Source organism: Leptodactylus fuscus, chromosome 1 (genome assembly GCF_031893055.1).
Source record: "Leptodactylus fuscus isolate aLepFus1 chromosome 1, aLepFus1.hap2, whole genome shotgun sequence".
NCBI lineage: Eukaryota > Metazoa > Chordata > Amphibia > Anura > Leptodactylidae > Leptodactylus > Leptodactylus fuscus.
The window spans coordinates 128838536-128863920 of NC_134265.1; the positions used below are offsets into that span (position 1 = coordinate 128838536).

The 25385-nt window shown below is 41.3% G+C and overlaps 2 protein-coding genes across 2 annotated transcripts; one reads left to right on the top strand and one right to left on the bottom strand.

Moving 5' to 3' along the window:
* The first annotated feature begins 1391 nt into the window (after window positions 1–1391).
* LOC142189600 (olfactory receptor 5AR1-like) lies at window positions 1392–17588 on the top strand. Its single transcript, XM_075262209.1, has 3 exons — window positions 1392–1403; window positions 9930–10842; window positions 17509–17588. Exons 1-3 carry the CDS (start codon window positions 1392–1394, stop codon window positions 17586–17588), a joined length of 1005 nt encoding a protein of 334 aa, XP_075118310.1.
* A 2030-nt stretch (window positions 17589–19618) lies between these two features.
* Window positions 19619–20572, bottom strand: LOC142189601 (olfactory receptor 6B9-like). Its single transcript, XM_075262210.1, has one exon. The coding sequence runs from the start codon at window positions 20570–20572 to the stop codon at window positions 19619–19621; it is 954 nt and encodes a 317-aa protein (XP_075118311.1).
* Between the last annotated feature and the right edge of the window lie 4813 nt (window positions 20573–25385).

Sequence of the window (25385 nt, forward strand, 5' to 3'; positions counted from 1 at the left end):
AGGTGACTCTTGGTCTTCCTTTCCTGAGGCGGTCCTCATGTGAGCCAGTTTCATTGTAGCACTTGATGGTTTTTGCAACTGCACTTGGGGACACTTTCAAAGTTTTCCCAATTTTTCGGACTGACTGACCTTCATTTCTTAAAGTAATGATGGCCACTCATTTTTCTATACTTAGCAGTTTTTTTCTTGCCATAATACAAATTCTAACAGTCTATTCAGTAGGACTATCAGCTGTGTATCCACCTGACTTCTGCACAACACAACTGATGGTCCCAACCCCATTTATAAGGCAAGAAATCCCACTTATTAAACCTGACAGGGCACACCTGTGAAGTGAAAACCATTTCCGGTGACTACCTCTTAAAGCTCATCAAGAGAATGCCAAGAGTGTGCAAAGCAGGAATCAAAGCAAAAGGTGGCTATTTTGAAGAACCTAAACTATAAGACATATTTTCTGTTGTTTCACACTTTTTTGTTAAGTATATAATTCCACATATGTTACTTCATAGTTTTGATGCCTTCAGTGTGAATCTACAATTTTCATATTCATGAAAATACAGAAATCTCTTTGAATGAGAAGGTGTGTCCAAACTTTTGGTCTGTACTGTAAATAATGCGTCAAGGGTGAATACAATTAGTATATAATCACACAATAAAAAGAGTACTGAGTCATGTAGAATGTATGTAATTCCATATATAAATAAATAGATAAATCATGAAAAGATCATATATTATAAAAATATATAAATATAATTTACACTCAGTGGCCAAAAGTCATGGGAAGGCATGTCTAGTGCCGTTTGTGTCGGATATGACGCTCAAACAGTGACGTGATACAACTATGGCATTAGTGTCACCAGGATATCTGAGCAGTCTAATGCAGACAGGTGTCTCGTGAACATGTGGGATGATAATCAGTACAAGACTCACGGGGCATAGCATTTTGGAGATTACCCAGGAATTTTGGTTTCCAAGGTCAACAGTGTCTCGGGTGGACCTGCAATATCACAGAGACAACACTGGCAGCCACGTAAACCGGCGCACTGGTCGACCACAAGTGTTCGATGAATGGGCATCACGTCACCTCCGCAGAGTTATTTGGGGCTCTCGACAGTCTACTGTGGGTCAAATCGCTGCTGATTTGAATGTGGGGCACCAGGAACCCATTTCCACCAGGACTGTACGCTGAGAACTGCACTGCATAGGCTTCAACAGTCGACGCCTGACCAGTGTCCCATTGCTGACGCTACAACACAGAGCTCGAAGACTGGCATGGGCCCATGACGATCTTCATTGGACCATGGAACAGTGACAGAATGTGGCATGATCTGATCAATCATAGTTCCGATTGTATAGAGCCGATGGGCGTGTGAGAGTGTGGCGTATGCCCCATGATACCATGGATCCTACATGCCAACAGGGACGTGTCCAGACGGAAGTTGGCTCTGTCATGGTCTGGGCCATGTTCATATGGTCGTAATTGGGCCCCATTGTTTGGGTCCAGGGATCAATGACCGGTGCTTGTGCAACTTATGGCAGACCATCTATACCCCTTTCTGGTGTTGGAGTTCCCTGATGGGGATGCTGTGTACCAACAGGACAATGCAACATGTCATAGCTCATTGGTTGCACAGGACTTGGCTTAATGAACACACCACCGACCTCCCGACCCTCGATTGGTCTGCCCGCTCACCTGACTTCAATCCCATACAGCATTTATGGGATGCTGTGGATATCAGTGCCCCGCTCCATGGACCCAGCACCAACTACACACAGCGTCGTACCACTAATTAGGCGAGGTGAGGCGACCGCCTCGGTGGCACTGCGGAGGGCGTGGCAGCTCGGACGTTTGGGTTTTTTTTACTTTTTTTTTCACTAAACTAACGCAGGAGAGCTGCCGTTCTCCTGCGCTGGTTTAGACATCTGCGTCTCAGCGCAGGTGGCATCATGACGCCGCCTACACTGAGACGCAGATGTCTTACTGCCGGGTAAAGAGGAGGCAGCAGCGAGGTTGGTAAGTAAAATAACTTTTTTTTGTTTTATAATAGACCGCTACCTGCTGGAGTATCCCCAGCAGGTAGCGGCCTATTTACCAACCTCCCCGGACCTGCTCTCTGCCGCCCCTGCTTCCCCTTGTATTGTAGGCTGCGGAGGGTGGTAGTGAATAGGCCGCCATCCCAATACCACTATTATTATACTCGGGGGTCTTTTCAGACCCTCAAGTATAATAATCAGAGCCCCAGGGGAGGTAAGGGAACATAATAAACAGTGTTACTTACCTCTCCGGGATACGATGTTAATCCTAGCAGGCTTCGGGCCTGTATGGTAATATCCCAGACGTCACATGGTCTGAGATATTACCATATAAGTCTGAAGCCTGTGCTAGTAGTAATAGCCTGTTACTGCTACACAGGCTTTGGGCCTTTATGGTAAAATCCCAGACCATGTGACGTCTGGGATATTACCATATAGGCCCAAAGTCTGCTAGGATTAACATCGTATCCCGGAGAGGTAAGTAACACTGTTTATTATGTTCCCTTACCTCCCCTGGGCCTCCGATTATTATACTCGGGGGTCTGAAAAGACCCCTGAGTATAATAATAGTTCATGGGTGTGCTACTGTGGGGCATAATAGAGCATGAAGGGTCCACTGTGGCCCCTGTAACCTCTATTATGCCCACAGTAGCCCCCTGCAACCTCTATTATACCACACAGTCTATTGTGCCACTGTGGGGCATAATATAGGCTGCAGGGGCCGGTGTGGTAGATACATATATATAGGGGTTAGGTGCGTGGAGAAGTGAGGAGTCAAAGATGTCTGTGCTTCAAACTTTACAGAGTCAAGTCACAGCTGGAAGAAGTGGTCATAGCGGTCCAAAGGGAAGAGATGGGAAATGTGGGAAGACATCTCCTGTATTACTGCACAAAATATTACTGCATTGTATTAATTGTAATGTTACTGCTAGCATCCCCAACCCCCCCTGCTGTCTGAGGCGGATGATGAAAAGATGAACACCCCCCTCCCCTCTGGCCCGCCCCAGAATCAATACCGGGGGGGGGGGGGGGGGGGGTTTGATCGTCCACCTCAGGCAGCAGAGAGGCTAGGTTCACTGGCTACACAGGACCAATTGTGGGCAGCAGTGAAGACTGTGTGGATCAATATCCCTCCAGAACTCTTCAAACACCTCGTGGAGTCCATGCCTCGTCATCTTGTTGCAGTTATCAGGGCTCGCAGAGGGGCGACCCACTATTAACGGCGCATCCGATACCTTCCCATGACTTTTGGCCACTAAGTGTATATACAAAATATATATATGTATATATATATATATATATATATATATTTTGTAAGAAAGTGACAGGAAAAGTCCTGGAAGGACGCTATATCTCCCCCAGAGTCCTCTCATATGTGTGGTGAGTGAGGGCTTCATATAGCAGTTTAACCTCTTCTCATCCTACTGCAGGAAGGAGCTTGCGTGCACAGGTGGGAACAGTTAGGTCTAATCACAGGCCTATAAAGCCTCTCAAGACTTCAGTCCTGGGCAGTTCCTGGGGGAGAGTGGTGGAGCCAGGTCCTGGCCATCCCAACTGAAATCTGGTGAGACCAGTGGGTGCTCCACAGCCTCTATTTTGTTGATTTTTTTTTGTCTGTGTGGTTGAAGCAAGCCACACGTATAGACAGAGTGCTTTTGTGTAGTTAGTCGCCCAGCCGGGCAGGTATTTGTGTTTTATATTTTGCCTGAAGAAAAGGCCTGTTTATTTTGTTTGCCAACACCGTTAAACTTTTTGTTGCAAAATAAACGCACAGGTAAACCCTGTTGAACCTGAATTTGGTGTCTGTCTCTGACTGTCTGGGTCCACTGCTGCTACCGCTGAGCCTACCTCCCCCACATTTGGTGCTTCGGATGCGGGCACGCCCAGTTTAAAACAGCTCTTAAAGAGACAGATACTTTTTTTTTTTTTTTTTCCTCGCTCTATCACCGGATGTCCTGGGTGAAGGCGGTGGTAGAACGAAAAACGAACGCTGCTGCAATGGAAGACCTGGTTAAGTTGCTTGGACAGGCCCAGGTGGATGCTGAGAAGCGACAACAGCGTGCAATGGAGGCATATGAAAAATGGCAGCAAGAGATGAATTTGATGTTCATGAAGCAGTTGACTACATTGAGTGAGACCTTGGCTGCTCAAAAGTCGGGGAGAGAGTCTTCTGCTGGGACCCAGGATGTGAGACCCAATGCTCAAGCTGCTGTACATAGTTCGTTACAGAAGATGACATCCACAGACAACGTGGAAGCGTATTTACATGTCTTTGAGCGGGTTGCCGAATGGGAAAAGCTGCCAAGAGAACAGTGGGCAGATATCGTGGCGCCCTTTCTAACCGGGGAGCCACAGAAAGCATATTATGATTTGTGTAGGACAGACGCCAGGGACTATACCAAGCTGAGGGGAGAGATCCTAGCCCGACTTGGAGTAAACATGCATGTACGAGCCGGAAGGGTACATCAATGGACTTTTTCTGAAAGTCTCACAACCAGGTCTCAAATGCATGACCTGGTCTACCTGCTGAGGAAGTGGCTACAGCCAGAAGAAGCCTCCCCTGCCAAGATGGTGGAACGGGTAGTGCTGGACAAGTACACCCGCTCCCTTCCCCCTAAAATCCAACGCTGGGTTGGCCAAGCAGGGCCCACGATGGCAGAGGAGCTGGTTTGCTTAGTGGAGAGATATCGGGCCACTAAGGACCTCCTCCAGACACCCTCCAGACCAACCTCCCCGAAGTCTGGTAAGACAATACCCACCGGTAGGGGTGTGAGGAGGATTGGAATGGAAGGGCGTATACCAAGGGAGCAGGCAGCCAGAGCCGTGTTTTCTAGATTCCAACCGCAAAATGCGACCAATCACATTTATGGTGCTGGCAGTGCCATGAGATGGGACATGTAGCTGTACGTTGCCCTCTGACCAGTGAGCCAATGGACTGTAGCAGTGCCCGGCAAGTCTCGCTGTTTGCTCAACCTGCCTGCTTAGCAGAACTGCCGACTGATGGTGATCCCCAAATGTGTGTGGTAACTGTGGGAGGACAGTCTGTGTCTGCTCTCCTGGACTCTGGTGACCCTGGTACGTGCAACTCTGGTGGACCCCGCACAATACAATGGGCATACGGTGGGTGTCTTGTGCATCCACGGTGAGATCCGAAAGTACCCAATCGCCGAGGTCCCCATCGAGACTACCTGTGGTGTAGTCTGTCACCAGGTCGGCGTAGTCCAGAGTCTTTGTCACAGTGTCATTCTTGGAAGAGACTTTCCTGGGTTCTGGAGCCTGTGGAAAAACCAGAAGGTTCCATATAAAGAGCAGGATGATTGCAAAAGGTTGCCTCAAATTGACCCTGAACCTTTCGACCCGGACTGTGGTGTGCCAGCAATAGCTGCAGTCCCAGAAGAAACTAGCTCGCCCCTTACAGTGTTAGCTGGTGACACTGAAGGTCAGTGGGAGGTGTCTGACCTACAGGAACTTGAGGAGTCCCATGACAATTTTGGTACTGCCCAACTCAGGGACCCAAACTTGTCTCGGGCAAGAGAAAATGTAAAGGTGATAAATGGTAAGTCCCAATATCTGGGGGCTGACCGAGAATTTCCTTACTTTGCTATGAACCAGGATTTACTGTATAGGGTAAGCAAAATAAAAAAATGAAGTTATTGAGCAATTGGTGGTATCCCAACCCTTTCAAAAAGTGGTTTTAGACTTAGCACATAAGCATGCACTGGGAGGACATTTGGGGTATGAGAAAACTAAAGAATGTATATTACAACGTTTCTATTGGCCGGGGGTGGACAGACATGTACAAGACTACTGTAGCTCCTGCCCCGTGTGCCAATTGACTGCCCCCGTCTCTCACTTCAGGAGTCCATTAGTACCCCTCCCAATTATAGAGGTGCCCTTTGAGCGTATAGCTATGGATTTGGTGGGACCACTGGTGAAATCGGCTAGGGGACATCAGTACATCTTAGTCGTATTAGATTATGCTACCCAGTACCCTGAGGCAGTGCCCCTTAGACATACCTCGGCAAAACTGATCGCAAAGGAGCTGTTTTATATGTTTTCCTGAACTGGTATCCCTAAAGAGATCCTGATGGATCAAGGTACCCCCTTTATGTCCTAAGTTACAAAGGAAATGTGTAAGCTCCTGGGTATTAAGTACTTAAGAACCTCTGTCTACCACCCCCAGACCGATGGCCTAGTTGAGAGGTTTAACAAGACCCTTAAAGGAATGTTGAAAAGGGTGGTTAGCAAGGATGGTAAGGACTGGGATTGTTTGCTGCCATATTTAATGTTTGCCATCCGAGAGGTACCACAGTCCTCCAGCGGATTTTCTCCCTTCAAACTAGTGTATGGTAGACATCCGAGGGGTCTGTTAGATATTGCTAGGGAAACTTGGGAACAGGAACAAACCCCTTACCGTAGCGTTATAGAGCACATAACCCAAATACAAGACTGAATTACCGCAGTAATGCCAATAGTAAAGGAGCACTTGGAGCATGCTCAGTTGGCACAAAGCCGCATTTATAACAGAAAGGCTCAGCTCAGATCCTTTAACCCAGGTGACCGGGTGTTAGTGCTCGTAACCACCGTAGAGAGTAAATTTCTAGCCAAGTGGCAGGGTCCGTATGAGATAATTGAAAAAGTGGGAAATGTAAACTACAAGGTCCTCTAACCAGGCATGAGGAAACCTGAACAGATCTACCATGTGAATCTGTTAAAACCCTGGAAAGAGAGGGAATCCTTGTTGGCCATGAGTACCCCTAGAGAGATTGCCACTAAAGTCAGGGGTGCAACTGGTAATCATTGTCCTGATGTACAGATAGCGGTGACTCTGTCTAAGGTACAGGCACAAGAGACAAGAACTAGTACAGAGAAACACTATTTTCAGAGACACCCGGGCGTACTAATCTTATAGAGCATGACATTGTAACCGAGCAGCAGGTACGAATCAGTCTGAAGCCCTACCGTGTACCTGAATCTTGTAGACAGGCCATAACAAAAGAGGTTAACGATATGTTAGCCCTTGGGGTCATTGAAGAGTCAAAAAGTGCGTGGTCAAATCCTATTGTCCTGATTCCCAAACCCGATGGTACAATCAGATTTTGTAACGATTTCCGTAAATTAAATGAAAATTCAAAGTTTGATGCTTATTCGATGCCCAGAGTAGACGAGCTGATCGAGAGGTTAGGGACTTCCAGGTATTTCTCTACTCTCGATTTAACAAAAGGGTATTGGCAGGTGCCGCTTACGGAGAGTGCTAAAGAGAAAACTGCATTTGCTACCCCAGATGGTCACTTCCAGTATGTAACTATGCCGTTCGGATTACATGGTGCTCCCGCCACCTTTCAGCGGTTGATGGACAAAATCGTCAGGCCACATCGCAGGTATGCTTCAGCCTACCTTGACGATATTGTCATCTTCAGCCCTGATTGGGGGAGCCACTTGCCGAAGGTCCAAGCGTTACTAGATTCGCTTCGGGCAGCCGGTTTAACTGCTAACCCCAAAAAGTGTGCCCTGGGCCCTGAAGAAGCCCGGTATTTAGGGTACACAATAGGAAGAGGGGTAATCAAAACCCAGGTGAATAAAGTAGAGGCTATCCAGAATTGGCCCCGTCCCGTAAGTAAAAAGCAGGTGAGGGCTTTCCTGGGAATTGTGGGGTACTATTGGAGGTTCATACCTCAATGTTGCAGTTCCCCTGACTGACCTGACCAAGGGAGGGAGAACTAACTGGCCTCATCAAATGGAGTGAAGGGGCTGAGGGGGCATTCCAAAAGTTGAAATCGGTCCTTTGGGTACAACCGGTCTTGGTCACTCCGAATTATGCAAAAGAGTTTGTGGTACAGACTGATGCCTCAGATGTAGGGTTAGGGGCAGTCCTTTCACAGGTGATTGAAGGTGAGGAACATCCAGTCACATACTTAAGTCCAAAGCTCACTCATGCAGAGAAAAATTACAGTATTGTAGAAAGGGAGTGTTTGGCCATCAAATGGGCTCTGGAGTCCCTACAATATTATTTGCTGGGCCGACAGTTTCGGTTGATTACTGACCACTCCCCGCTCACTTGGATGTCTCAGGCTAAAGAAAGAAATGCCCGGGTTATGAGATGGTTCCTTACCTTACAAAATTTTAAATTTAAGGTAGAACACCAATCCGGTAAATTACAGGGGAATGCAGACACTTTGTCCAGGACACATTGTATGGTGGCGAAAGGTGTTCGCCCCTATAGGTTCGAACAAAGAGGGAGGGTATGTAAGAAAGTGACAGGAAAAGTCCTGGAAGGACGCTATATCTCCCCCAGAGTCCTCTCATATGTGTGGTGAGTGAGGGCTTCATATAGCAGTTTAACCTCTTCTCATCCTACTGCAGGAAGGAGCTTGCGTGCACAGGTGGGAACAGTTAGGTCTAATCACAGGCCTATAAAGCCTCTCAAGACTTCAGTCCTGGGCAGTTCCTGGGGGAGAGTGGTGGAGCCAGGTCCTGGCCATCCCAACTGAAATCTGGTGAGACCAGTGGGTGCTCCACAGCCTCTATTTTGTTGATTTTTTTTTTTGTCTGTGTGGTTGAAGCAAGCCACAGGTATAGACAGAGTGCTTTTGTGTAGTTAGTCGCCCAGCCGGGCAGGTATTTGTCTTTTATATTTTGCCTGAAGAAAAGGCCTGTTTATTTTGGTTGCCAACACCGTTAAACTTTTTGTTGCAAAATAAATGCACAGGTAAACCCTGTTGAACCTGAATTTGGTGTCTGTCTCTGACTGTCTGGGTCCGCTGCTGCTACCGCTGAGCCTACCTCCCCCACAATAAATATATATATATACACACAGTGTAGAGAGAGAAACACAAATAAAAGCACTTTTAAGTATTCTGAAAATGTCCATTATTATAAGAGGCTTGGGGCTTTAAGATACTTAGATGGGCATATAAAAAAAACAGTACGGTATGACTACACCAATTATTAGACATATAAGCAAGGAATGCATAGTAGCAGAATCAGGAGGAGAGATTAATATTAACTAAGTATTGCACTGTACCTTTATGTGTGGAAAGTGTAGGCTGGTTATTCCTGTCATATTCCATGTAAAAATGCTAATAAATGCGCTCTCAGGACCGGGAATGTGTGTTTTATATGTAGAATGAACATATATATACTGGACCTAGTGAGGTAACATTTGTAGGGGTATGGTAGATATGGTTCAGTATAAATAAATGCAATGCAGATAAATAGCTCCAGTAATTGTAGTTATATACAAACTTATATTTAGAAGTATTGCAGCTCTTATTGAGTTTTATAATTTTGCTAATTTTGTCTGTAAAAACTGTGGAAAAAAATCCTATTTATTAATAGAATTTTAACGATAGCTTTTTAATGATCCATCCATCAGATTATCACTTAGACAATGACTTCCTTATGGGATTTGACAAAGGTTAAAACAAGGAAGGTAATCCCTAAGAAAGCGCAGATGCCTATAAATATGTTGATCACATACAATGCAGTTGTATTGCTTGCTGACTCTTAGAATCAGATGACACAATATACTGCAGGTATAACAGCAATGATCTATAGATCTAATAAACACAACACATCATTTTAAACTGTTTTCTTCTATAAGGTAAGAAAATATTAACTATCAATTAATATATTATACTGATTCAAGAAACATAATTCTCATAACATTTAGTTTGTTGTCATGTACATGATATTATTGTATAGTGCTCTATAGGAAAACAGAAAAGGACACCCAAGAATAGAAACAATTACTAATTAATAATGACAATGTTGAAGGTTTAACCTGTTGATATATTAATTGTAAAGCATGTCAATCTATCTTTTATCTGTATTATTATTATTATTATTATTATTATCTTTTCCAGTAGAAACAAACAGATAGATGAATGGCAAACAACTGGACCACATGGGTCAATGAATTTACCCTGCTCGGCTTAACAGACAATGCTAAAACTGAATTAATCCTATTTGTGTTCTTCCTAGTGGTTTATGTGATAACAGTTCTAGGCAATTCTCTGATGGTCATTATTATCACTCTGTCTTCAGATCTTCAGTCTCCGATGTACTTCTTCTTACGTAACTTATCCATCGTAGACATGTGCTATACAAGTTCCACCGTTCCCAAACTTCTTCTGGACTTTTTGTCTGATGTGAAACGCATTTCCTTCTTTGGCTGCGTTGCACAGTTATATTCTTTTATATCTTTTGGTGGGATTGAATGCGTTCTGCTTGCTGCTATGGCTGGTGATCGATATGTGGCTATTTGCATGCCACTGCGCTACACTGAAGTCATGAGTTGGAAGATGTGTACAATACTTGCAATAGTATGTTGGATTATTGGCCTACTGAATTCTCTCGCTCACACAATCTTCACATTTCGGTTACCGTTTTGCAGGTCTAGGTCTCTCAACCACTTTTTCTGTGATATACCACCGCTTCTTGCACTATCCTGTGCTGATACTACTATTAATGAAGTGGTGGTGTATACTGCAGGGGGATCAGTGATCCTAGGATCTTTTATGCTAACTATATTGTCATATATTTTTATTGTTAACTCCATTTTGAAAATTAGGACAGCAACAGGAAGGCGGAAAGCATTTTCAACATGTGCCTCTCATCTGCTAGTGGTCATGCTTTACTATGGAACCATTGTGTTTACATACATTCGGCCGACATCTACTTATTCTCTTGACCAAGATCGTGTTGTTCCTGTTCTTTACGGAATTATTACTCCTATGTTAAACCCAATGATTTATAGTTTAAGAAATAAAGACGTTCATGGAGCTCTTTCGAAAGTCATTCTAAGATGTTCCTGATGTACATTAGACATAATGTAAACTCTCTTTACTTTCAGACAGTAATTATTAACTATTGAGACAAGTATCCATGACTAGACAAGTTATACTTTCTTGTTTCTACATAGTAAAGTATGTTGTATGTATACACCATGGGTAGTATAATAAAGAAGGATAGCTTGGTAACAGTCCAAGCTAAACCAATGTCCTACAAAAAGTTACATTGTATAAATTTAAATAGTGAAAAGGGAAAATATTTATTCAGTTTGTGAATAAAATAATGTAATGACTGAATATAATAAAAATGTGGAAATTCTAAGAGGAATGTAATTACATTGCACAGAGAACAAGGGGTAAAATTTGAACTCTGGCTCTGAAGATTTCACTTCAGTAGCTATCTGTAGTCAGGGTATCACTGGCTACAAGGTGGAGATTTGTGTCCCTCCAAAGATAGGCTTCCTCAAAGCATCGCTGACCGACCACCGAACTGTTCATCCTTAGACTCTTTCATGTCTTTCACAATTCTGGTTTTTTCTAGCAAATGACAATGCAATTTCATGGTGCTGGGCTGTCAGTACAGGGCCTATTATAGCATTATAGGTCTTTATGCCATCTTAATGGAGTCTGCTTCTGGCAGTTTAATCATGAATACCAATAGCCCATGTTGCAATGTTTCAGCTCAAATGAGCCTTTGTCAAGCAAAGTGTTAGTGCAGACATCTCAGGTAAATCATGTGCAATATACAATTCAATATACACAAATCACTGTTAATGCTTAATATAATAAAGTGCAATCATGCGCAATATCAAAAATTAGTGGCAAAGCTGTGCATATACATCAATATATTGCTATAACCCTAATTGCTATTTAATAAAAAAAAAAGCATGTGCAATCAGTAGAACACTTATCCCAAGCAACACAACCACCCGATACAGACCTATGTCTTCCTACTCTTATCCCAAACAACAAAACCACCCAATACAGACCTACCGTATATACTCGAGTATAATCCGAATTTTTAAGCACAGTTTTTGTGCTGAAAAAGCCCCCCTCGGCTTATACTAGAGTCAAGCAAAAAAAAAAAAAAAATGTTTTTTGTGGGAAGGGGAGGGGGTCTATGACCAGCTGCAATAGTAATGTATCGAATCTCCCATAAAATAGTGAAACAAAAAGCTTTAAAAAAACTATAATAAAAAATAAAGTAAAAGTTCTAAATCCCTCCTTTCCCTAGAATACATATAAAAGGAAAAAACTACTGTGAAACACAAACACATTAGGTATCCGTGTGTCTGAAAGTGCCCGGTCTACTGAATATAGGGTATCTGCAGTTCTCTTGTTCCGTCAGGAAGGGGTTAATAGGAGCACTGCAGATACCCTAGGCTGCAGATACCCTAGGCTGAATTCTAAGTGGGGGGAAAAAAACTCAGTCCTCAAGCTCAGGGAAGGGGCAGACAGACAACCAAAACACCCGTCCTCTTCCCCAGCACCCAGCAACTACTGCACCCAAAAACTCCAACCATTTTAATTTTTGAAATTTTCCAGTAGCTGCTGCATTTCCCCCCCTCGGCTTATACTCGAGTCAATAAGTTTTCCCAGTTTTTTGTGGTAAAATTAGGGGCCTCGGCTTATATTCTTCCTACTCCTATCCCAAGCAACACAAACACCTAGTATAGACCTGTGGCTTCCTACGCTTATTCCAAGATACACAACCACCTAATAAAGCAACTTCCTACACGTATTCCAAGCAACACAATTACGTAATACAGACCTGTGGCTTCCAATACATATTCAGCGCTTCAATATAGTAACAGAACATATCCTGAATAAGGATTGATTTGCGCATATATAATGTATATTTTAACCCTTTCCCGCCGATGGCATTTTTTGATTTTCGTTTTTCGTTTTTGACTCCCCTTCTTCTAAACCCCGTAACTTTTTTATTTCTCCGCTCTCAGAGCCATATGAGGTCTTAATTTTTGCGGGACAAATTTTTCTTCGAGGGGGCGGAGTCTGACCGCGCACACTGATGGACGCCTGATTTCAGAGCTCCGTCGCATACAGCAGAAAACCCGCTCCAAAAAATCTTTTCTACAGCGAAAATGGTGCGAACAGGCAAAGAAAAGGGGCTAGACACCCCCGAGACCCCAAAACAAAACAACAAGGGAACTTACAAAAATTCCTTCGGAGAAAGTCATAGTCCTAGTCATCTCACTCTCACAACAACAACAGGACGAAATAAAGGCCTCATCCCCATATGTATGGAAAACAAACCACTTAAAATACTTAGGTGTGTATCTTACTAGTAACTTGCAGGACTTATACAAGGAAAATTACTTACCACTCTTGAGAGAAGTTCAGCTTTTATTGAAAAAGTATGATCTACCTTACCTGTCGTGGATGGGAAGAAAAAACTTACTCCAAACTTATATTGTCCCTGCAATTTTATACAGATTCCAGATGCTCCCTATCTCCCTACCTTCCTCATACCTTTCTTCCCTTCGGTCCTTGTTTTCAAAATTTGTCTGGCGCAACAAGCCTCCAAGACTTCCCTATAACCTCCTGACTAGGCCTAGAGAAAAAGGTGGCATATCTATGCCTGATATCTCTACATATTAACACGCAAATCTTCTTCAACGCTGGCTTTCTCTTAGTGCACCCCCCACAAATTCAATCATCAGACAGCTACTTGATGTGGAGCATGGTCGAGACTTGGACAATATTCTTTGGAATTCCAACACTCACAATATTAAACAATCGAGACCAGGCATTTTATTACACAACCCATGCCTAACATGGAATAAATATAAATTGAAACTTGCCCCTGCTCCCACAAAAGTTTTTCCTGCCAACTTAATACCTTCTTTGTTACCCAAAAAAATTAAACCTGTACAGGAGCTCTGGAGAAAGCTCAGAGGTAATACTTTAGGAGACCTATGCCCAGGGGGTAAACCACTCTCCTACGAGTAACTGTCTGTCTTAATCCCTGATACCCGTTTGTCTCCATTGCACTATGCCCATTTCCAATGGTGTATTTCCTCTATTCCAAATATTGACAATCTGCCAAGAGATCCTACCCCATTTGAGCGTTTAATTCTGGCAAATGCCCCATCTTTGAGAAAATTATCGCTTTGTAAAAAGATACTGACCTCGACTATACCAGATTACAAACCTGCCTTCTTGACCTCCTGGGAGAAAGACTTAAACATCCAGCTTTCTCTCACACCCGTCAAAGACATCTTAAGCTGCTCACATGGTTTTTCATCCTGTGCTAAACAGATGCAGATGCATTATAAGACATTGACCAGATGGCACACATCTCCCACTTGGCTACATGCTAGAAAACTCTCCAATTCAGACCTGTGTTGGAGGTGTGAAAAAGAGAAGGGCTCCACTCTCCACATATGGTGGGGCTGCTCAAAAATTAGACCTTTTTGGGACTCCATCCAACGAAATATCAGACTGATAACGCGCTCTAAATTAACACTTAGTCCTGAAATAGTTCTCTTATCTATTTCACGATTCGACTACAAGCCCAATAAACACAACCTCACCACGCAATTACTGGAGATTGCTAAATCTCTGATTCCCGTTTATTGGATGAAACAAACTCCCCCCTCATTTGAGCATTGGATAGTTCTACCATTTTCAGGGAAATGCTATTGCTTTGATCACTTTTTATTCAAATTTTTAGTAGAATCAAAACAGTGAAAAAACGGCGGTTTGGCACTTTTGACTATTTTTCCCGCTACGGCGTTTACCGAACAGGAAAAATATTTTTATAGATTTGTAGAGCGGGCAATTTTGGACACGGGGATACCTAATATGTATGTGTTTCACAGTTTTTATCAGCAAAATCATGCTAATAGAGCCCCATATATGCGTGCATATCCTTTAAAAAGGCTATTCAGGCACCGTAAAAGTTATATTAAACTACCCCCCCATTTTAAAATAATAACCTAAAAAAGAATGTGCTCTACTTATGGATCGTGCACGCTGGGCGGGCATTCAGGGTGTGTCTTCATCTTCATCCCCGCCTCTTCTTCCTCCGATGTCCTCCGGTCCCGTCTTCTTCCAGCGCTCGCTCGCAGACACTGATGTTAAAAAAACGGCCTGGGCGCATGCGCAGTAGCACGCGGCTTCTACTACGGCTACTGCGCATGCGCCCAGGCTATCACTATCCGTTCGCGAGCGCTGGAGGAAGAAGAGGCGGGGATTAAGATGAAGACACACCCTGAATGCCCGCCCAGGGTGCACGTTCGGTAAGTAGAGCACATTCTTTTTTAGGTTATTATTTTAAAACGGGGGGGTAGTTTAATATAACTTTTACGGTGCCTGAATAGCCTTTTTAAAGGCTATGGACGCATATATGGGGCTCTAGCAGCATGATTTTGCTGATAGAGCCTCTTTAACTACTTTTATATGTGTTCTAGGGAAAGGGGGGTGATTTGAATTTTTAATACTTTTTATATTTTTTTATATTTTTTTTTACTTTTTTTTATTTTATTTTTTTTTGCATTTATTAGACCCCCTAGGGGTGTTGAACCCCAGGGGGTCTGATCACTAATGCAATGCATTACAATGCTAATGCATTGCAATACATTGCAAAAAAATCATCATTTCTTTTGCAGGCTGCATAGACCAGCCTGCAAAAGAAAAAGCTTGCAGACAAGCCTGGGAGCCTTGTAAAGGCTCCTGGCTGTCATGCCAATGTGATGTCGGCCCTGGAGCATGCTCCAGGAGCCGGCGATCACCGGTAAAATGGCGGCGCCAATGCGCTTCCGGGAAAATGGCGCCTCCGGTGCCTTTGACTGTGGTGCCGGAGGGGTTAATGCCTCTGATCGGTCCAGGGACCGATCGGAGGCATTAGAGCCAGTTGTCTACTGCTTAAAGCAGTAGACACCCGCCAGCTATGGCGGCTGCCCGACTCCTGGGCGGTCGCCATAGTTACACACCCTACATGCGCCGTACTATTATGGCGCATGTCTGGAAGGGGTTAAGCGCTGCGCACCGTTAATATGAATGGCATATCAATAGCATCTGGGTCTCTGCTGTATTATACAGCAGAGATCAGGCACTAATGCCCAAGGTCAGTGCCCACATTGATCGGGGGCATTAAGCCCTCCGGGCACCTTGGTCAAAACTAGCCAAGACATCATTTTGCAGGGCATCACCAGCACCTGATTGAAGGGTCCCAGGATTGTCTGCCTTTCATTTGTATGGCAGGCTGCTTTATCTAAGTGCCAATATTTTGCAATGCAATCTATAAAAATGCAATATATAAAAATATGTTTCCCGCAAGATGAACTCTGAAAAAGAATCAAAAGTCCTGAACTGCCATGTTTTCACTGTTTTACCACTGATAAAAATTTAAATAAAAAGTGAGCAAAGCAATAAACATTCCACAAAATGGTATAACTAAAAAGGACACCTAGCCCCACAAAAAATACACCTTAGGCATCAACGTACATGGAATTATAAAAAAAAGTTATTGGTATCAGAATATGGCGACCTAGCAAAAATCCAAAGCTTTGCACAAAACAAAAATTAAATTCTATAAGGGGTTTAAAGGTTAAAAGGGATGTAAATAAAACTGTATAAATTTGGTATTCCTGCAATCATATCAAAACATAGAATACAGGTGACATGTCATTTTCACTGTAGGGTGCACGCTGTAAAAACAAAGACCACAAGGAAGTCGCACAAATGCACTTTTTCTCCAGTTTCACCACATTCTGGATTTTTTCCAGCTTCCCAGTAAATTCTACAGAATAATAAATGGTACCATTATGAAGAACATTTTGTCCCGCAATATAGCTGTCATATAGCACTGTATAACATATAATGTTATGGTTACTGTAGGAGCATTATATTGTATGGGGAAACAAACAAAAATGGGTGAGAATGAACGGAGTCAATGTAGAAGTGGGCAGAGATAAATAGCGCGCCACACATTTTATCCCTCTTTCTGTCCTTTGAAAGTTGGGAGGTATGTAAATAGTAATATGCTTAGAAGCAGAACACTTACAATGTTATTACATTATGTCTGTGAAAAGCTTACATTCTTCTTTCTGAGTATTGGTGTTAATGCCCCCCTGAAAGTCCACGGATTTCCCTTGTTTGACTCCCCATCACCCTCTTACCTTTCTCGGTACAGGATAGCTCACGCGTGGTGGAATTGTGGGAGCTGTCCTGTTTCTATGACAGCTGGGAACCTTATGAAAGGTCCTAGGCTTGTAATTGGTATGTCCATTTGCTATACTTGTCAGTGGATAAACAGATCCCAGAGGAGCTGAGTTACCCTTTCATACATGGAAGTGAATCTAGACTTTGAATATCCCCCCTTTCCCCTGCTTTATATACATTTTACAATATATCGCTTGAACAGCCATTATTCTAAAGGAACGGTTTCTATTAAGTGTTATTACAGTTATTAGCTCTAAAGCTGGATTTTTATGATGTGTATCAATATAACAGTTCTTTTGCTGCTACAAAGAAGTGTGTTTGTTCCATTTTTCTAGGAGAAACTCTAGAAAAATATACAATACAATACAATACAATGTGAAATATACAATATTTGGTGAAATCCTTACTCACATGTTGACCCATAAGGTAACATTATTGGAGAACTCAGCTTCTTATGAAAACATGGAAATTCATTAAAGTTTTCAAGGAAAGATAGTTACAGGGAAATCTTCCAGAATAACAGAAATATCAGTCAATGTCTTATTGGCTTACATCATGGGAGAAGCTCATACTTAGGTTTCTTCAATCTGGACATCTTGTAGTTTCAGCTTGGTTCATGCTTGTTCATCTGGTTGTAGGACTCTTGTTGGATGGTCCCAACATTTTCTCCAGGTGATAGGAAAGATAGAAGGTAGACCCCCCTTCCCCAGAGATGTGTGTCTGTCACTCATTTATGTTCATGAGAGGGGATGTTCCCCATCATCCTAAAGCTTCTGTATTAGGACAGCACTAACATAGTGTATCCTAATCACACCCATGTACCATAAGATAGAAGAGTGTCATCAGCAGAATAGACTTAACTATGAATATTGTAATACAGTATAATAATATTTAACACTGCACCACGCTACACTACACAGAACAGGGAAAACCACCCCAGTGGGGCATTTACAACTCAGGTATGATTTTATCATGTGCCTAAGGCCACCATCTCCTAGGAGGCCTTCTTCACTGACTCACTCACTCACTCACTCACTCACTCACTCACCCTTTCTGGTGGGCATATGGGTATATCCAATGCAGCTCAGAATAGGTAGAGAGGTAACATTGCATGTGGCAATCACTTTTGTTTGGGGAAGTTGGTTTGAGAGGTCAGAGAGGTGGCTCCAACAATGTTGTTTTCCAAGGGCCTCGGCAACTTTATGAACTACCAGTCTCGCATAAATAAGGAATTTAAATTATTTTTCTTTACAGAATTGAATTGTTGGTCCTTATATTCTTTTCTGTAGGTATTGCTGGCATAAGCACCCACTGCTTACACTAAACTGCGTGCTCCAGAAAACCAGTTCTCTTCCAAATATATGGTGTCTACTTTATTCTTTGAGCTCTCCAATTTGGCCATAAGTCAAAATGGCCAAAGTTATTTGTGCCATTTTGGCTAAACACAATAATGATCTTTATATCTAATGCTCTAATCTTACATTGTCCTTACAGAGGCCAGCATATTCAGTTGACAGAACTTATTTGGAAATGGTAAATGGTAAAAACTGCTTCAGAAAACACCAGGCGGTTTTCCCCTCCCCTAATGTGAATGGACTGTAGGTCATGTCACTTCTTTTTTCTGCTAGCAGCAAGAAACTGCTAGCAGAAAAAGGAAAGCTAGCAGTCTCCATAGACCACCATTGTATGGAAGCAGATCTTGAGGCGAAATCTGCTGTTAAAATCTGCCTCATTGCCCCTGTGTGAACTAGTCCTAAGAAACAGCCCTCAAATACTATAGTATGTGGATATTTGAAGAGACAAGCATCCCAACAATGTTTAGATGTAGCAAGTTTTAACATCACAAATAGTGCATTATTTACGTGGTGGCACAAAGTACCTTATGTCACAGGAATGTTATACTTTGCTACATTAGCAGCACAATTACTTTCTTTCTTTACCCCTATTATACTTACCCCCTCCATCCACCTAGAAGGAGCCTGGGGTTTCTTGGGATCTTTCAAAAGTAGGTGAATGACCACAAGGGACTCTTTAATATGCTCAGCCTGACAAATGATTCCTGGTCTTTGGTATTGGGTAATGTACAGGTGGGTTCACCCTTAGTTTAGCTTGAATTTGTTAAGGCCCCTATCTTGTCATGGACACATTCAATACAATATTGTAACGTGCTCGCAAAACCCATGAAATTGTTCAATTAAAAAAACAAAAAATTGATAGCCACACAAGGACACAGATAGGATATTTTTTTGTTATACACTATCTCAAAAAGTATTGTCCCAGGAAACACCTATCTGGACACATCCAACCAAGAGGAAAGGTAAGAGACAACGCACCCACCTGTAAGTTCTTGGACTGGATGTGTCCAGATATGTTGTCTACAAGTTAAGCAGATTTTCTAAACACAACATGATTTTGTGATTAGTTATCACAAAGTGATATGCAAGCTATCCTATTTGTATCTTTATGTGACCACACAGTGGGGAAGGGTGAACTTCACAGTTTCAAGGCTTTTGTTGGTATATAGTGATATTGTGTTGAATTGGTTTGACGACAAATTGGAATCCTTAACCTAATAGTTAAGTGTGGATAGATCTGTAATATTTTATTCAAATGTACAATCTTGGCATCATTTTTTTAGCCTGGATAATTTTTTGCAGCGATTCTTTTACTTCCTTGTTTCTCAAACAATAAATGAAAGGATTCAAAAGGGGAGTTAAAATAGAGTAGAAGACAGAGATCAGCTTGTCCTCCTCAAAGGCATAACTGTCCTGAGGTCTGACATACATGAATATGACAGCCCCAAAATAAATGATCACAACTGTAAGATGGGAGCCACAGGTGGAGAATACTTTCTGGTGACCCATGGTGGAAGGAATTTTCATGATTGCATAAATGATATTAACATATGACACAAGAGTAAAAAATAGACAGCTGAAAACAATGATCCACATCAAACCAAAAAAGTATGATTTCAAAAGAGAGGTATCGGAACAGGACAGTCTTAGAAGTGGAGATATGTCACAAAAATAATGGTTTAGAATGTTGGGTCCACAAAATGATAGTCTTGCTAAGAAAGCTACAGTGAGGAAAGAACCAAGAAAAATCCCTACCCAACAGCCACAGGCCAAACACCAGCAAAACTTTGGTGTCATGATGGTATTATACCTTAATGGATAACAAATGGCCACATATCGATCATAAGCCATGATTGCCAGTAAAAAATTCTCTATTGCTCCCAGAAAAAAGAAAAAGTAACACTGAGAAAAGCAGGCACTGATGGATATATTATTTTTTCGGACTAAAAAACCTATAAGTAATTTAGGAATAGTCACAGTTACATAACAAATCTGCATAAAAGCAAAATTACTGAGAAAAAAGTACATGGGACGATGGAGATGCAAGTCAAGTCGAATTATAGAAATGATAACTAAGTTTCCCGTAACTATTAGCACATATGCAATGAAAAATACAAAAAATAGAAAGCTCTGAAATCTTTGACTTGCTGGAAATCCCAATAATATAAATTCAGTCACAGCGCTATCATTCCATAGTCCTCTCATTTCCCCATTCTATGAAATACCTGATAAGAAAGATGAGTAAAAGTTATTGACAAGCACATTCTCTCCTAAAATATGTATTGTCTTTGTGGTTCTAAGGCCGGGTTCACTTCTGTGCTGGGTTCCAAATAACTGAAAAATGGACCACAAAAATAGCAGACACAAGCGGAGCCCAAGGGCCCAACATTGATGGGGTCCATCTGGTGTCTATTGGATGTCTGCTAACAGAAATGTCAAGCAGGTCTTTATCGTAAAGCGATTTCTGATGGATCTGTGTGATACGAAGCACCGATGTGACGATGTGACGATTAGTTTTCAAATAGGTACATATTAATACAATAATTTCAAATAAAAGGAACCACACCAGTTTTTCAAGTACATTTTGGTATCTTAAGTAACCAAAGAAAAAAATGTTTGCAGTTAGGAATCGAGAGAATCTACTGTAACTTGTTGACAGTTCTGTACTTGCTTGCAGTACCTGAATCTTCAGAAAACAAATTGAAAAATAACAGAGTTAATATACAGTCCTATGAAAAAGTTTGGGCACCCCTATTAATCTTAATTATTTTTAGTTCTAAATATTTTGGTGTTTGCAACAGCCATTTCAGTTTGATATATCTAATAACTGATGGACACAGTAATATTTCAGGACTGAAATGAGGTTTATTGTACTAACAGAAAATGCGCAATATGCATTAAACCAAAATTTGACCGGTGCAAAAGTATGGGCACCCTTATCATTTTATTGATTTGAATACTCCTAACTACTTTTTACTGACTTACTGAAGCACAAAATTGGTTTTGTAACCTCAGTGAGCTTTGAACTTCATAGCCAGGTGTATCCAATCATGAGAAAAGGTATTTAAGGTGGCCAATTGCAAGTTGTTCTACTATTTGAATCTCCTCTGAAGAGTGGCATCATGGGCTACTCAAAACAACTCTCAAATGATCTGAAAACAAAGATTGTTCAACATAGTTGTTCAGCGGAAGGATACAAAAAGCTGTCTCAGAGATTTAACCTGTCAGTTTCCACTGTGAGGAACATAGTAAGGAAATGGAAGACCACAGGGACAGTTCTTGTTAAGCCCAGAAGTGGCAGGCCAAGAAAAATATCAGAAAGGCAGAGAAGAAGAATGGTGAGAACAGTCAAGGACAATCCACACACCACCTCCAAAGAGCTGCAGCATCATCTTGCTGCAGATGGTGTCACTGTGCATCGGTCAACTGTACAGCGCACTTTGCACAAATAGAAGCTGTATGGGAGAGTGATGAGAAAGAAGCCGTTTCTGCACGTACGCCACAAATAGAGTTGCCTGAGGTATGAAAAAGCACATTTGGACAAGGCAGCTTCATTTTGGAAACAAAAATTGAGTTGTTTGGTTATAAAAAAAGGCGTTATGCATGGCGTCCAAAAAGAAACAGCATTCCAAGAAAAACACATGCTACCCACTGTAAAATTTGGTGGAGGTTCCATCATGCTTTGGGGCTGTGTGGCCAATGCCGGCATCGGGAATCTTGTTAAAGTTGAGGGTCGCATGGATTCCACTCAGTATCAGCAGATTCTTGAGAATAATGTTCAAGAATCAGTGACGAAGTTGAAGTTACGCCGGGGATGGATATTTCAGCAAGACAATGATCCAAAACACCGCTCCAAATCCTCAGGCATTCATGCAGAGGAACAATTACAATGTTCTGGAATGGCCATCCCAGTCCCCAGACCTGAATATCATTGAACATCTGTGGGATGATTTGAAGCGGGCTGTCCATGCTCGGCGACCATCTAACTTAACTGAACTTGAATTGTTTGTCCAAAATACCTTTATCCAGGATCCAGGAACTGATTAAAAGCTACAGGAAGCGACTAGAGGCTGTTATCTTTGCAAAAGGAGGATGTACTAAATATTAATGTCACTTTTCTGTTGAGGTGCCCATACTTTTGCACCGGTCAAATTTTGGTTTAATGCATATTGCGCATTTTCTGTTAGTACAATAAACCTCATTTCAATCCTGAAATATTACTGTGTCCATCAGTTATTAGATATATCAAACTGAAATGGCTGTTGCAAATACCAAAATATTTAGAACTAAAAATGATTAAGATTAATAGGGGTGCCCAAACTTTTTCATAGGACTGTACCTTTTCTAGCACTAGGTTTTCCCCATTGCATCTAACATCAAGGGAGTAAATTATTTAAAATGAGTTTTTGGTTCTATTAAAAAACACAATGTAATATACTTATTAGTAGCTAGCTAGCTAGCTAGCTAGCTAGCTAGCTAGCTAGATAGATAGATAGATAGATAGATAGATAGATAGATAGATAGATAGATAGATAGATAAGAAATAAACAAAAAAAATTCCAGGAATAACTGCCCTCAACTCGAACTTAAGAATGGAAGGGGTTATCCAGCTTCAAATATTATCTTCCCTTGTACACCAGTTGCTTGGCTTTATTTTAATTGCTGCTCCTTGTATCAACGTTATTTCTATGCAGTGAATCTGTAAATAAACTACATTTCCCATGATTCATCTGCCTGCTTTCACTCTGTGTACCCTGCCTTTTATACTCTCCCCTGCAATGAAATCACAGTTAATAAATAACTCATCCAAGATGGCGTGCTGCTGTAACATTTTGTTTGCTGGCTGCACTGCTCACAGGGAAGGGTAGTAAGCTTGCAATTGAAATGTCACAGCTGAGGTTAATTACCTGAAAATAAATCAGATAAATGGTGTTGAATTTAAACAGAATATATTTGATAGGAAGTGGTTTGTGTTTCTGTATACTGGCTCAAATTTTTTTAAAAAATAGATAACCCCTTTAATTCAATTCAAACATTATAATAATACATTTATGATTTTTCTCTGGACTTCACTTACTAAAATTTTCTCTGTCCTTGTATTGCACATCTACTCATTCCCTATATTTATTTATAGTGTCTATCAACAGAATGTCAGTTGTGGACCTGTACAAAAGTAGATGTGGTGAAAGTAGGTCCTGTATTTTGTATTTTTTTAAACAATATGAACAGTATACTGAAGGAACTGAGCACTGTGTCACCCTAATGACTGAAATCTCCAAATGAAAGGTTTATAGGTATACCATAAGCTTGAAGTTAAATTAAATATTAACTTATTAGTTTGGGATATGAATAGATTCCTGGGTGTGATTCTATATACATGAGAGGGTCTAATTCTAGGGTCTAATTCTAGGGTCTAAAGTAAAGTGAAGGTCATCTGAATAAATTTGCAATGATTGAGCATGGGGTCTAAATTATTTTGTGTGCCTTAGTTCAATGGCTGAGTATGTTTTCTAGGGACTGAGTTTGAAGTCGGATCTATTCGGATGGTCTAAGGTATTCTAGTGGGTAGTCTAGTGGTTGAACGAGTTTGAGGATCTAAACATGGGTATAAATCTTGGTTCTGAATCATTTTGACAGGAAAAGATAAGGGTGGAACCAAAATTTATATATTTTGAGCTATGTTACTGGTCAGGTACTCAAGAAAAAAATTGCTCTATGTATGTACAGCTGTACCTTTCTTCTGTCTAGAACTCTCCATATATGTGTATCATAAGTTAAAAACCTTTCCTAAAATGTGATCTTATATAAAACTTGATCTTATATAAAATGATATGCTAGCAATCCTATTTGTGTCAATGTGGCCACCCTTTGGGGTGGGATGATGTGTGAATTTTAGCCTTTCAAGTCTTCTATTAGGCCATATGATCAAGACAATGGACTGAAAAACTAAAAAAAAAATGACAGATACAGGCAGAGTATCCTCAATCTGCTTGCATTACCTTATCTTATTTTTTAAAAAAAGACGGGAACTTATTTACATCTTGTTTTTTATAAATTCAAAAGGGCGCATGAGCACATTTGCTGAGCCTCTACAGTACCATTAACGTGGAAATCTGAAAAAGTGACCCTTTTTTTAACTAGACTGCTCAAAGATTTTCTTTAGGGATAAAGATATCATTCTGACCCCTCCAGTCATAAATTGCTCTATGGGCACATAGGAAGGCATAGCATTTGGCTTTAGAAGCTCAGATTTTGCTAAAATTGTTTTAGGTGCCACATCTCTTTTAAAAAGTTCCTGAAGTACCAGTACAAAAGAAATGCCTGAGAATTGACTCAATTTTAGAGACTACACCCCTTAAGGGATCATATACAGGGATGTTAAGAAGTAGTGATTTTATTTAGACTTTTACTGGTGTTCACATTTATTATGTAGGGTCCTATGTAAATATCCCAGATTAGTGACATGCATTTTTACAACTGTGTTTCTACTTTTACACAATTTTTTTTTACAAAATTTCCTAAAAGATCCAAATTAATTTGTGATAGGCTATGTTGCTGTGAAAGACTCTTGGCTGGCTACAAAAAGCATTTTCAAGCTGTGATACTTGCCAAAATTGGTACTACTAGGTGTTAACCATGCTGAACGCCCAAAATTTTGCTTTGGGCCATTTTCAATTTTTGTTGTTTTGAAAATGTAAAACTTGAAAACATATTTTTTTTCCAAAAATACATTTGGAAGGTGTCATCTTTAATTTGATGTCTTTTGAAGATCATTTTATCTTCAACTTGCTTAACTGTTCACAATAACAGTCATTTTGACCAGGGGTGTCCAAACTTTTGCATGCCACTGTAAGTGATCTCAGGCTGGGCCATGTCTACTTCTGTAGCAGTCATATATTTGCCTTGTACAATATGTTAATGAGACTTTAAAAAAATACATATTGTACAATAGTGTTAACATTAACAATAGTATTAATAATTATGTAACCTCAACCAATCATGTTTTCTCATATACTGT